Below are 13,813 nucleotides of genomic sequence, written 5' to 3' on the forward strand. Positions count from 1 at the left end.
CCCCAGCAACCCTCACTTTGTTTTGTGAGATTAAGAGTCACTTATGGTTTGTCTCCTTCCCAATCCTATCTTGTTTCATTGATTCTTCTCCTACCCACTTAAACCCCCATGTTGCATCACCACTTCCTCATATCAGGGAGATCATATGATAGTTGTCTTTCTCTGCTTGACTTATTTCACTAAGCATGATACGCTCTAGTTCCATTAGTCACATTTTTGACAAGGTAATTTTTCTTGCTGATTATAATCTGCTTTAGAATGAAGAGATATTTATCCTGTAATCTAGTAGCATATACTAATAATCTAGTTTTATGGCCTTTTATATCAATCCACTTATATAAACTTTATGGCCTTTTATATCAATCCACTTATATAAACTTTTAGTTTATATAAGTATCTTTATATGAAGTATCTTGCTCTCCATCACCACCGTTAGGGAGGAAAATTTTTTCTCTTTCAAGGATACTTCCAGCTGGTCTAAGAATTAAATTGACATGAGACAGATTACAGCAGAAAATTGAATTTAACTTTGTATATATGAGAACCTCACATACAGGAGGGTTCAAAAACAGAAAGGTAAAATGAGTTATATATGCCATCCTGAGCTAAGGAATGGGATAGGGGCTTGGGGCTTCCAAAGGGAGGAGGGCAATAAAATTAAGAACAAATGTTTGGTAATTAATTCGATGTTTGCCCTACCATTACAGATGGGTCTCAGATAGAATTTATCTCTGATAATAACTCTAATTCTGAGAAAGCCCCTCAGGTAGTTTAAACAAGGGCAAAAGTTTCTCTTGAGCCTACAGGGTGTCAATTGCCTGCAGGTCAAAGTGGCACATTTGGAGGAGCCTGTTTTAAAACCCTTTAAATTCTCTTCTCTGTCAGCTAGCTTACTAAGACTTATAATCTATTGATTCTAACACTTTTCCATTGTGTCTCACTCCCCTTGCCTTTCCCTCTCCCTAAATTAAGATTCCACGGTTTTATCATTAAAATCACTTTTTTTTTTAATTTAAAATGTAATTCTGGTTTCTCTCTCTTTCTCTCTCTTACCCTTTGTTGTGGTGGCCCAGCAAAATGTAAACCCTAGTTAAATTTATCTTTATTAAAAAAATTCATTTTTATTTATGTGCAGTTAAATTCACCTTTTGTAGAGTATACTTCTCAAAGTTTTGACAAATGTAAAGAATTATGTTACCACCACTGTTGCAGTTAAGATATAGAACAGTTCTGTTGTCACTCCAGAAAATTTGCTAGTGCACCTCATTGATCCTCTGTCGCTATAGTTGTAGCTTTTGTAGACTGTCATATAATTGGAATTATATAGTACGTAGACTTTTCAGTCTGGCTTCTTTTACTTATCATAATGCATTTAAGATTCATCTGTGTTATGTATGTTGTTGGAGAGGCAATAATCTTTTCCTCTACCTATCTTTGGTTCTTTGGCTGAGGCCCTATAAATTAGACTGGCCAAAGAGTGATTAACGGAGACATTTTCAGGTGGCATATTCTGGTAACCTTCCATATCAATAATTCATTCATCTTTATTGCTTTGTAGTATTCAGTTGTATGTAAGAACCACAGTTTATCCATTTACCTGTTGATGGATCTGTGGGTTATTTCTCACATTTGGTTATGAATAAAGCTGCTGCAAACATTCATGTATGAAATTTTGAGTGAGCATTAGTTTTCCTTTCTCTTGGGTAAATACCTGGATTAGGATAGTTAAGCCATATTGTACATTTAGTGTTATATAGAACTGTGGAATTCTTTTCCAACATGCCTCTAGTAGTAGTGAATGCCTCTAGCATTCACAAGGAATATAAAGAATTCTTTTTTTTTCTTTTTTTGCCAGCACTTGTTATTTCTCTCTCTCTCTCTTTTTTTAAATTTTTGCCATTCCAATGGGAGTTTAATGGTATTAATTTTTTTTAAAAACGATTTTATTTATTTATTTGACAGAGGGAGACACAGTAAGAGAGGGAACACAAGCAGGAGGAATGAGAGAGGGAACACAAGCAGATTCCCTACTGAGCAGGGCTTGAACCAGAACTTGATTCAGGACCCTGGGATCAGGACCTGAGCCCAATGTAGATGCTTAATGACTTAGTAGTCTTAATTTTTGTGATTTTAATTTGTATTTTGCTTATGATGAATTATTCAGAGCATTTTTTTTCATGTGCTTATTTGCCCTCCTTATGTCTTAATTTAGTGAATCTTGGGATTTTTGCTTATTTAGAAAATATTATTGTTATTTTGTTGTTGAGTTTTGAGAGCTTTTCATGTATTCTGAATATAAGTCCTTTGGTAGATATTTATCATTTGTATATTTTCTCCCAGCCTGTGGTTTATCTTTTTATTCTCTTAACAGTGTCTTTCACAGAACAAAAGTTTTTAACTTTGTTAAAGTTCATTTTCTTTTTTTTTCTTTAATTTTTTATAGATTTTATTTATTTCAGAGAGAGTTGCAAAAGCAAGGGTGAAGGGCAGAGGGAGAGGGAGAAACAGGCTGCCTGCTGAGCAGTGAGCATGACTCAGGGCTCCTCCATCCCTGGACCCCAGGATTGTGACCTGAGCCGAAGGCAGACACTAAACCGACTGAGCCACCTAGACACTCCTAACGTTTAATTTCTTAATGTTTTTATGGAGCATGCTTTTTATATGATATCTAAGAACTTACTGACCAGAATAACATCACACATATTTTCTTCCATGTTGCTTTGTAGAAGGCTTATAGTTTTATTTTTGTGTTTTATATTTAAGTCTATGGTCCATTTTTAGTTAATTTTTGTTTATGATTGTGAGGCATTGTTAGAAACCCTTTTTTTTTTGGTCCAGTACTGTTCGTTGAAAAGACTATCCTTTCTTCATTTACCTGGCTTCACACCCTTATCAAAAGTCAGTTGGGGCACCTGGGTGGTTCAGTCAAGCAACTAACTCTTAGTTTCAGCTCAGGTCATGATCTCAGGGTCCTAAGATCAAGCCCCTCATGGGGCGCCATGCAGAGATTCGCTCCCCTCCCTTCTCCCCCATCACACTTTTTCTCTAAAATAAATAAATAAAATCTTAAAAAAAAAAAAAAAGTCAGTTGACCATACCTGCATGGATCTACTTCATCCTTCATTGATAACTTTGTCCAAGCCTGAATGTGGATGAAGACAAAAAGAGTAGCCCATTCTCTGGTCTCACTTTAGATTCATGACCGATACCATTAAAGAAGCTCTCAGACCTGGCAATCTTTCCTGCTCCATAACACATTTCTATTCTCATGTTTTCTCAAATTTCCAGTGCCTCCTCTTCTTTTCTCACATTCAGCTGATGACTCAGCCCCAATTTCCCGGAGTTAATAGAAGCAGTCAGAAGACAATTTTCACACCATTCCATCCAAAAATTTATTAGTATCTATACATTTTCTTTTCTTAGCTTCTAGGACACCTTTCTTTCTTGGTTCTTCTGCAGACTTCTGATTTGCCACTTTTCCCTTCCCATCATGTTCTACCTCTCAGTAAATGGAAGTATGGTCTTACAGTTGTCCCGTCCATTTAGTTCAGAATCATCTTTGATTCTTCTCTTTTTTCCACATTCCACATTCAATCCGGTGACAGATATTGTCAGTTACCTCTTCAAAATATATCTAGAATCTGATAACTTCTCACCACCTTTTGAACTGTTAACACTTTGGTCAAAGTTATCACTGCCTCTTACCTGAATTATTCTTGTATTTTTTTCTGATCTCCTTTCTTCTATCCTTGTTCCCTTACCGGCTATTCTACAGAGAAGTAAGAGGGATCTGTTAAAATAGGTCAAAAACCTTCTCACTGTAAAGGCAGAGGTCCTTATGGTGGCCTACAAAACCCTATGAAATCTAGCTTTGTGCTGTCACTGTGACCAGAACTCCTACCACTCTTGCTCATTTTGCTGGTTGTGGTTAGTGCATGTGCATATGTTTTATCTACAAATAGTCATTGAGTGCCTAGGCTGTTCCAGGCATTTGGGATATAACAAGAAGAAAACAAGTGAGAGTCCCTACCTCTTGGAGCTTACTCTAGAGGGAGGAGACAGTTAACACAGAGTAATAAGTATTCAGATATTTGTTTAATATTGTACATAAGGTGTATATGAGACAGGTCTACTTCTTTATGAGAATTTATAATCTAATTAGAGAGCTAGAATATACACTTAGAGTTTTCATTATACATTTACTTATTATTTAAATTAATAGTATCTTCTAATTTTCACATTCTTTCCAGCTTATGCTGCTTTTATTACTATAAATCAAATCCTGCCATTGGTGAATGCTTTATTCTACTTCAATCTGCTTTTTCCCAGGACTTCAGAAATTACCAGTATACATTGCCAGTAGTTCAAGGTTTGGTGGTTGATATGGAAGTTCGGAAAACCAGTATCAAAATTCCCAGCAACAGATACAATGAGGTAAGATTTATCACCAAGGCATATTTTTCATTGTTAAATACACAAATGAAAATGAAAAAATATGAGTATATATAAATTTCATTTTTTAATTGATAGTGAAATCAGTTCATAATGCTATGTGACTTAGATCAGTGATGAGGAATTTCATGACAGAAAATCAAGATGTTAGGTTTGTGATTTATTTAGTCATTAGTTGTGTCATTGATTGTGCTTTTGATACTATGGTAATCAGTGACAGATTTGCATTTCAACTAAGGTATAAAATTAACTTTATAGCACTAGTGGTGGGATCTTTTCATTTTTCCCTCTTACTGTGAATATATATTATTTTTGACAATACTTAACATTTAAGCATTAACTCCCAAAATGAATTTTAAGTAAGATTTCAAAAGCAAATAAATCGTTGCATTTTGAATTAATGAATGGTTCCATTTTGTAACTATAATGCATTCTATATACACATTACAGAATGAAGTAAACAGTGTTCTTTGCTGATGTGCCCTGTGAAGTCTCTTTCCTCTTTTTTTTTTTTTTCATAAAAGTATTATGAAAAGAATGTAGTTATTAGAAGCAACGAATTTGGAGCCAAAGTCCTCCACCCTTTTTGTCCTGAGAATTCTCAGCTTTCTGAATTTCTCTTTGGTGGCTGCCTAAGATTCTTTAGTTGATCACAGTGACTGACTTTAGTTGCAGGTTTTGAACCTATTAAAGTGCTGATTCCATGGAAAGTCAGTAATTCTTTTTTGTTTTCTTTTTTTAAAATTGAAATTCTATTAATTAACATATAATATATTACTAGTTTCAGAGGTGGAGTTCAGTGATTCATCAGTCTCATATAATACCCATTGCTCATTATATCACGTGCCCTCCTTAATGTCCATCCCTTCAACCCCCATCTCCCCAGCAACCCTCAGTTTGTTTCCTAAGATTAAGAGTCTCTTAATGATTTGTGTCCCTCTCTGATTTTATCTTGTTTTATTTTTCCCCTCTTCCCCTATGATCCTCTATTTCGTTTTTGTTTTTTTAAGATTTTATTTATTTATTTGACAGAGAAGAGAGGCAGGCAGAGAGAGGGAAGCAGGCTCCCTGCTGAGCAGAGAGCCCAATGCGGGGCTCATCCAAGGACCCTGAAATCATGACCGGAGCTGAAGGCAGAGGCTTACTGAGCCACCCAGGCACCCCTCTTTGTTTTGTTTCTTAAATCCACATATCAGTGAGATCATATGATAATTGTCTTTCTCTGATTAATTTATTTCACTTGCTATAACACCCTCTAGTTCCATCCACATTGTTGTAAACAGCAAGAAAAAAGTCTTGCTTAAATTGAAAAGTTTCTTAAAGTTGTTTGTAAAATGTCCAATAGTAATCATATGGTTTAAAAGAAAAATCTTATTTTGAAACTCAATTTAATATAATAATGGTTAAAATTTATTTTATTATTATTTTTTAAGATTTTATTTATTTGCCCAAGAGAGCATGTACTTGAGCTGGTGCCTGTGCACATGCAAGCAGGGAAATTAGCAGACAGAGAGAGGGAGAAGCAGGCTCCCCGCTGAGCAGGGAGCCCATTGGGATGCGAGGCTCCAACCCAGGACCCTGGGATCATGGCTGGAGCCAAAGGCAGAGGATTAACTGACTGAGCCACCCAGGTGTCCCAAAATTTATTTTATTAGAAGGCTGGTAAGTCCGCAGTTATTACTTCTATTTCTTGGTTTAAAGTAAACTACCTCCTTCCCTCTGTTTTTTTCATTTTTTTCTTCTTTCTTTTTTTCCCCTTCATTCAGCCACTTATTCATCATTCAATTGTATACTCAATTTTTACTTTCACTTAGAATCATGTAAATGTCTTATTGGATTTATAAATTCAGGAGAATGAGTTTTATGAGAATGACCTACGCGAAGAAAGGTTTTATCCATGGCTTTCAATGCAATAGCTTTTTTCAGGATAGTAGAAAATAGTAGCTAGAATGTGTACTTTATTTTTTCCTGTGATGCAATTAATAGTTTTTAATCTATTAGATAGTCCTACCTTGGAATATCAATAAGTAATAGATGAGACTAGATAGTGTCAAATCTTTAAAATGAATGATTTTTAAATAATTTATGCCCTAAGTAGTCTTTTTTTTAATTTAATTTTATTTATTTATTTGAGAGAGAGATCACAAGTGGGCAGAGAGGCAAGCAGAGAGAGAGAAAGGGAAGCAGGCTCCCTGCTGAGCAGAGAGCCTGACGTGGGGCTCCAGCCCAGGAGCCCCAGGAGCTGAGACCATGACCTGAGCCGAAGGCAGAGGCTTAACCCACAAGCCACCCAAGTGCCCCATACCCTAAATAGTTTTAAAAGAGATATGCTTTAAAAACACATTTATTTCTCAAATTTGAAAGTTTTTTTGTTTCACAAACATTTATTCAATATACTCTGTGATATGAAATACAAAGATGAGTTAAGAACATGATGCTTGCCTTCTGGGAGCCTGTTGTCCAGAAGTAAGATATCAGATGTCTTCTTCAAGCAGGTAATATACGTGGCTATCCTTGATGTTTACAGTATGGTGCTTGGGTTGGATCTGTTTATAAAAGTCTATCTGTAAAAAGCTATGAGGCCTCCATAGTTATGTCAGTACCGACCTAGGACATTTATGACAACTGCCATTTATATAACCTGTCTTTATCTGCCTCCTAGGTTTATGGTTGTGCAGGTTCAGATATCTTTTTTCAAAAACAGTAACTGTATTTCTTATTGTTTATTATATTTCATTTTCAATAAAGTTTACCAACTATATATTATTTATTTTCCTTATTTGATTTAGCAGACTGACTTCCCTTCTAATTTAGTTTTTATTTAAACTCCTATTTTATGTTTGTTTATTTCAACTCAGTTCAATGTTTCTCTCTCAGTCTTGGATATTTGAATTGTGTTGGTAATAATTCTTCGCTTTGTAGCTGAAAAAAATAATTTCTTTTTTTTTAATATCTTATTTATTTATTTGACAGAGAGAGATCATAAGTAGGCAGAGAGGCAGGCAGAGAGAGGGGGAAGCAGGCTCTCCACAGAGAGCCCGATGTGGGGCTCGAACCCAGGACCCTGAGATCATGACCTGAGCTGAAGGCAGAGGTTTAACCCACTGAGCCACCCAGGTGCCCCTGAAAAAAAGAATTTCTTATATATTACTCAAGATAATATTGTTTTTCCTTTTATTTACTTTTCTTTGTTGATACCTATAGTCTTCCTTATTTTCTAGACTGTGTTCTCTATTGCTCTAAAGCCTTTGCAAAAGCTATTTCCTTATTGATGCATACTCTCCCTGTTCATTACCTGCCTAACTCTTGCTCATTTATCAGGTGTCAGCTTAGATGAATAAGCTTTTAGTTAACTCCCAGTGAGGATGACTCTCCCCTGTTATAAACATCTCTAGAATTCTACACATACTGTGTGTGTAGTGTTCATTATATTTGTACTTCCTTCTTTAGTGTCTATTTTCTCTACCAGACTTTTTCTTCTTCTTCTTCTTCTTTTTTTTAAGATTTTATTTATTTGTTTGACAGATAGCACAAGTAGGTAGAGCAGCAGGCAGAGGGAGAGGGAGAAGCAGGATCTCCGCTGAGCGGGAAGCCTGATGCAGGGCTCAATCCCAGGACCCTGGGATCATGACCTGAGTCAAACACAGATGCTCAACTGACTGAGCCACCCTGGTGCCCTTCTACGAGACTTATTTCAGTGAGGAACTATGTCTGTCTTGTTTACCACTGTATCATTAGCAGATACTCTAGTAAATACTCTAGTAAAGAGTAATTACATGAGAAATATCTATTGAATGAAGACATGAAAGAGAACTAATATAGTTAAAATGATGTGAAAACAAGTGCTAAAACTTACTGCAGGTTTACTAAAAGTTTAGAAAAAGGAGAGCTCTAATAATTGGAGCAGTCAGGAGTATTCCTTTATTTCCTGTTGATCCTGAATCCCTAACAGCCAGAGCAGCATGTTCCATGCAGGACAGGTTTATAAATGTTCATGTAAATGTCATATAAATGTAAATGGACAGTGAATGATGTTCAGGCACGAGAAAGAGAAGGGTGGAAAAGAACAAGTGAAAAGGGTGATAGAGGGGCGCCTGGTGGCTCAGTGGGTTGGGCCGCTGCCTTCAGCTCAGGTCATGATCGCAGGGTCCTGGGATCGAGCCCCGCATCGGGCTCTCTGCTCGGCCGGGAGCCTGCTTCCTTCTCTCTCTCTCTGCCTGCCTCTCTGCCTGCTTGTGATCTCTCTCTGTCAAATTAAAAAAAAAAAAAAAAAAAAAAGGAAAAGTAAAGGGTGATAGATGCCTGCAGAAAAAAGGCAGAAAAGCACCAGGGATGGGCATGTTTTGAAAGGAGGATAGAAGATAGCAATCTGCCCAGTGAGGAAGAGGCTAAAGTGGACTGAGAGAGAAAGCTGTGCAAAGAAACTCCTGGGTTTTCAAAGGACTTCAGAAGTCAGGCAAAGGAATCTAGACTTTAATATGATAATCTGTAAATAGATTGTACAGGTTCTAAAGCAGAGGAGTGACTTAATGAAAGTGAGCTTTAGAAACCTCAGTTTTGGCAACTATATGTAAACTGGAGAGAGGGGGCCACTAAGGAAAGATTTTAAGCTTAGAAAGCTAGAAGACAGTACTTCTGGCAGCATGGAAAATTTAATAAATGAAGTAGTCTTTTTGTATAAATTCTCTAATCTCCTTCATCAAGGCCACTCAAGCTCTCTGTTGATTTAGGTAACCCTACTCATGTTACAATGATGAGATTATTTTGGTCATTGTAGTAACTAACATGTATTGTTAGTTATATTAAGTTAATGTTGTAACATTTATTGACGTTTACTATGTAGCAGGCACTATGTATTTTTACACTATCTCTATGAGATTGGTATGTTTAATTCCTTTTAATAGATGAAGATATTAAGGCATAGAACGAGCAGGTGGTGGAGCCATAATCAAACCTAGGCAGTCTGGTTCCAGTATCCTTACTCCTAGTCACTATACTAAACTGATTTTTATAGACATCCTTTAACAATTATCACTATGACTTTAGGGCCTTTAGTGAGGTAATCAAATTTAAATGAAGCTGTTAGAATGAGCCCTAATCCAGTATAACTGATATCCTTCTAAGAAGGGGAAATTTGGACCCATACACTCACAAAGGGAAGATGATATAGAGAGACATTAAGGAGAAGATGGTCACCTACAAGTCAGGGAGAGAAGCCCAGAACAAATCCTTCTTTTACAGCCCTCAGATGGAACCAGTTCAGCCAACATCTTGATTTTGGATTTTCACCTTCCAGAACTGTGAGACAATACATTTCTGTTGTTTAAGCCATCCACTTTGTGGTACATTGTTATAGCAGTTTGGGCACATTCACACACAGGTCCACTTTAATAGCTGCAATGTCAAATGAAGTAAGTAAAAAAAGAAAGAAAGAGGTCAGTGGGGTAGAGAAGTTGAGCTCTGTGATTGCCCTACTTTACTCTCTGTTGTTTCTAGGCCATAGTGCAGGTAGGGGAAACCCAAACTGAATCTGAGGTCTCTCTGAGTTGAAGAGAGAGTTGAGAATGTAGGGAGGTCATAATGGCTAGAATTTGCAAAACAGATTGCTGGAAATAAAAGAACTCTGGAAATACACAGGAGGTTCCCACTGTGTCTTCAGCTGACTACTAATCAGTTTATGTATGTGAGAAAAACACTGGAAAGATACAAGTAAAACAATTCCTACAGGCCAGGCATAGTTTGTGTTCTTACCGGCTAGAATGAACTAGGGGCAGATTATTCCTATCAAAACAAGTTATCCATAGGTTCAACTTGCCCTGATCCTACTTATCAAGCTTAAGAGAAAGGCTTAGCAGGATGAAGGAAAGAGCATGTTAAGGATAGATAGACATGGAAAATATCAAAAGACCCAAATTGGATTTCAAGAAATGAAAATGACAATGAAACGAAAAATACGCTGTATGAATTTAATGGTAGATTAGACACTGCCAAAGAAAAAATTAGTAAACTTAAAAGCATAGTGATAGAAACTATCCAAAAGAGACATAAAAAGAAAAGACTGAAAAATTAAATGAACAGCATATGATTGAACTGTGGGAGATGTTAGTTGGCCTAGCACTATAATTGAAGTCCTCAAGGAGACAAGAGGTAAGTAAACAACAAATATTTGAAAACTCAGTAATCAGAAATTTTTAAAATTAGAAGTATAAAGGGTATCAGGAAGCTCAATGAATTCCAATTGTAGAAAACATGATGAGAACTACATTTAGGAACATTATAATCATCTTAATTAAACTGCTTAACACCAGAGCTAAAGAGAAGAATCTTAAAAGCAACTAGAGAAAAAAAAATCCACATTATATGCTGAGGAACAAATATAAGAATAACAGCAGACTGCTTATCAAAACAATTCAAGCCACAAGAAAGTACAGTGAATCTTTAAAATACTGAGAAAAAAACACATCAACTTATACCCAGTAAAAAATATGTTTCAAAAAGCAAAATGCTTTTTCAGAACTATAAGAGCCAAAAGAATCTTTTACCAGTAGACCTATTTTATAAGAAGTGTTAAAGGAAGTCCTTCATGGAGAATACCAAATAATGGAACTCTGGATCTTCATATAGGAGTATAGAGCAACAGAAATGGTAAATATGCAGGTAAATATAAAATCTCTTTAAAAGACAGTTGTTTAAAACAAAAATCATAAAATGTATCGAGTTTATAACATATGTAGAAATAAAATGCATGACAAAAATACCACAAAAGCCAGGGAAGGGGAGATGGAAGTAGACAAGTATAAAGTTCTTAAATGTCATAGGATATGGTATATTACTTGAAATTAGACTGATAAGTTAAAGATATAAACCCAAAAGCAACCACTAGAAAAACTAAAGAGGGATAGCTAATGAGCCGATAAAGAAGATAAACTGGAATCATATAAGGACTGAAAAAGAAGAAAAAGAAGAGATGGGACAAGTAGAAAATAAATAGCAAGATGTTAGATTTAAATCTAACCATTTCAGTAATCAGTTATATATAAATGGTCTAAACATCCTCAATTAAAAGACAGAGATCGTCAAATTGGATGCATAAGCAAGATTTACCTCTGTGCTATGAATAAGAAAACCACTTGAAATATGACAAATAGTTTAAATGTAAAAGGGTGGAAAATGATATACCATGGTAATATTAATCAAAAGAAAGCTAAGCTTGAGTGGAAAGAGTACTATCAAAGTGTATTTCAGAATGAAAAGTATTACCAGGAATAGAAAGTTTCATTTCATAATTATTAAGGGATCAGTTCATCAAAAGGATGTAACAGTCCTAGACATTTATGCATTAATAACTGAGCTTCAAAATTCTTGAAGCAAGAAATGATAGAACTATAAGGGTAAATAGACAAATCTATGACTATATTTGGAGATTTCAATATCCCTGATTTAATAGTTGTTTGAAGTAGAAAGAAAATCAGAAATATAGAAAACTTTAACAACACTGTCAACCAATTCAACTTGAGTGGTTTTTATAGAACACTCCACCCAAAAGCAGCAGAGTGCACACATTCTTTTCCAGTATACATAGAACATTAGAAGATAGGCCATATTCTGTGGTATAAAACAAGTCCTGATAAATTTAAAATGATTCAAATTATACAAAATGTGGTCTCTGACAACAATAGTACTAAATTAGAAATCAATATCAGAAAGATCTCTAGAAAAATCCCCAAATATTTGGAAACAAAATACACACTTTTCAATAATCTATGGGTCAAAGAAGAAAGCCAAAGGAAATTAGAAAATATTTTGAGCTGTTTGAAAATGAAAACATGGCATATCAAAATTTGTGGGATGCAGCTAAAACAGTGATTAGAGAGAAATTAATAGCATTACTTTTTATAGTAGGGGGAAAAAAAGACATTTCAAATCAATGACCTAATCTTCTACCTTAGGAAATTAGAAAGGGAAGAATAAAATACAAAGTAAATGGAAGAAAGAAAATAATAAAGACAATACCAGCAGTTCATAAAGTAGAAGACAAAACAAAAAACAAAAAACAAAAACAAAAACCCAATTAAGAAAAATGAAACGATGGTTGCCTGGATAGCTGTCAGTTAAGCATCTGCCTTCTGCTCAGGTTATGATCCTAGGGCACTGGGATGAAGCCCTGCATTGGGCTCCCTGCTTAGTAGGGAGCCTGCTTCTCCCTCTCCCTCAGTCCCTCCTTGGATTGTGCTCATTTACTCTCTCTCAAATAAATAAAATCTTAAAAAAAAAAAAAATGAAACCAAAAGCTAGTTCTTGAGATCAATAAAATTGACAGACTTTTAGTCAGACTGTTTGGGCTGATGGCCCAAGACTGATAGTCAAGAACACGAAATACCATTATGAGATGTGCAAGGGGGGTTGTCAATACCAGTCCTGTAGACAGTAAGCAACAAGGGTATATTATTAATATATTTGTGCCAGTAAATGTTCAACTTAGCCAAAATGGACAAATTCCTTGAATGTCAAGCTTTTGTATCATACCTCAGAAAGCATACCATGAGTTTCCCTGTATTTATTGAATATCCCTGTATTTAATGAAAGAATTGAATTTATTGTCACAAACCTTCCTACAAAGAAAAGCACAGATTCCAGGGTTCCTGGGTGGCTCAGTCAGTTAAGTGTCTAGCTTCAGCTCAGATCATGATCTGAGGATATTAATGTTCTTATATTAATGTTCCATATTAATGTTCTTGGCATTAAGCCCTACATTTGGTTCCATGCTCAGTGGAGAGTGTGCGTCACTCTCCCTCTGTCCCCTCCCCCCAACTCATGCTTTTCCCCTCTCTCTCTCTCTCTCTCAAATGATCTTAAAAAAAAAAAAAAAAAAAGGCACAGGTCCAGATGCTTTCCCTTGTGACTTTTACTAAACAATAAAGGAGGAAATAACACCACTTCTGAAAAAAAAAAAAAAACAAACACTCAGAAAATAGATGAGGAGGGAATCTCATTCTATAAAACCAGCATTACACTAGTAACAAAACTGGGGGGGGGGGAATTACAAGAAATGAAAACTGCAGACTTGTATCCCTCATGAAGATAGTTGCATAAATATGTAACACGTTTTTAGTAAATACAGTCCAGCAAAACACAAAATGATAGGGTACATCATGACTAAGTGGGGTTTATTCCAAAAACACTAAGTTGGTTTAACATTCAAAAATCAATCTGTAACTCACCATATTAGCAGGATGTAAAAAGGTGAATCACATGATGTGAATTTGACAAAATTCTACTTTCATTCAAAATGTGTATGTGTGTGTATATATATCTTGGCAGTCCAACAGTAGAAGAGAACTTCTACAACTTAATAAACACA

At 35.6% G+C, this 13,813-nt stretch overlaps 1 protein-coding gene across 4 annotated transcripts in view; it reads left to right on the top strand.

Moving 5' to 3' along the window:
• Window positions 1-13,813, top strand: part of ZFYVE9 (zinc finger FYVE-type containing 9) — a 205,471-nt gene that overhangs the window by 164,997 nt on the left and 26,661 nt on the right. For all 4 annotated transcript variants that reach the window (XM_059374726.1, XM_059374725.1, XM_059374728.1 and 1 more), the window contains one exon: window positions 4,330-4,434. In XM_059374726.1, the coding sequence (XP_059230709.1) occupies window positions 4,330-4,434 (105 nt within the window). The remainder of the gene's footprint in view (window positions 1-4,329; window positions 4,435-13,813) is intronic.

The sequence above is a fragment of the Mustela nigripes genome, chromosome 14 (genome assembly GCF_022355385.1).
Source record: "Mustela nigripes isolate SB6536 chromosome 14, MUSNIG.SB6536, whole genome shotgun sequence".
In the NCBI taxonomy this organism is placed as follows: Eukaryota; Metazoa; Chordata; class Mammalia; order Carnivora; family Mustelidae; genus Mustela; species Mustela nigripes.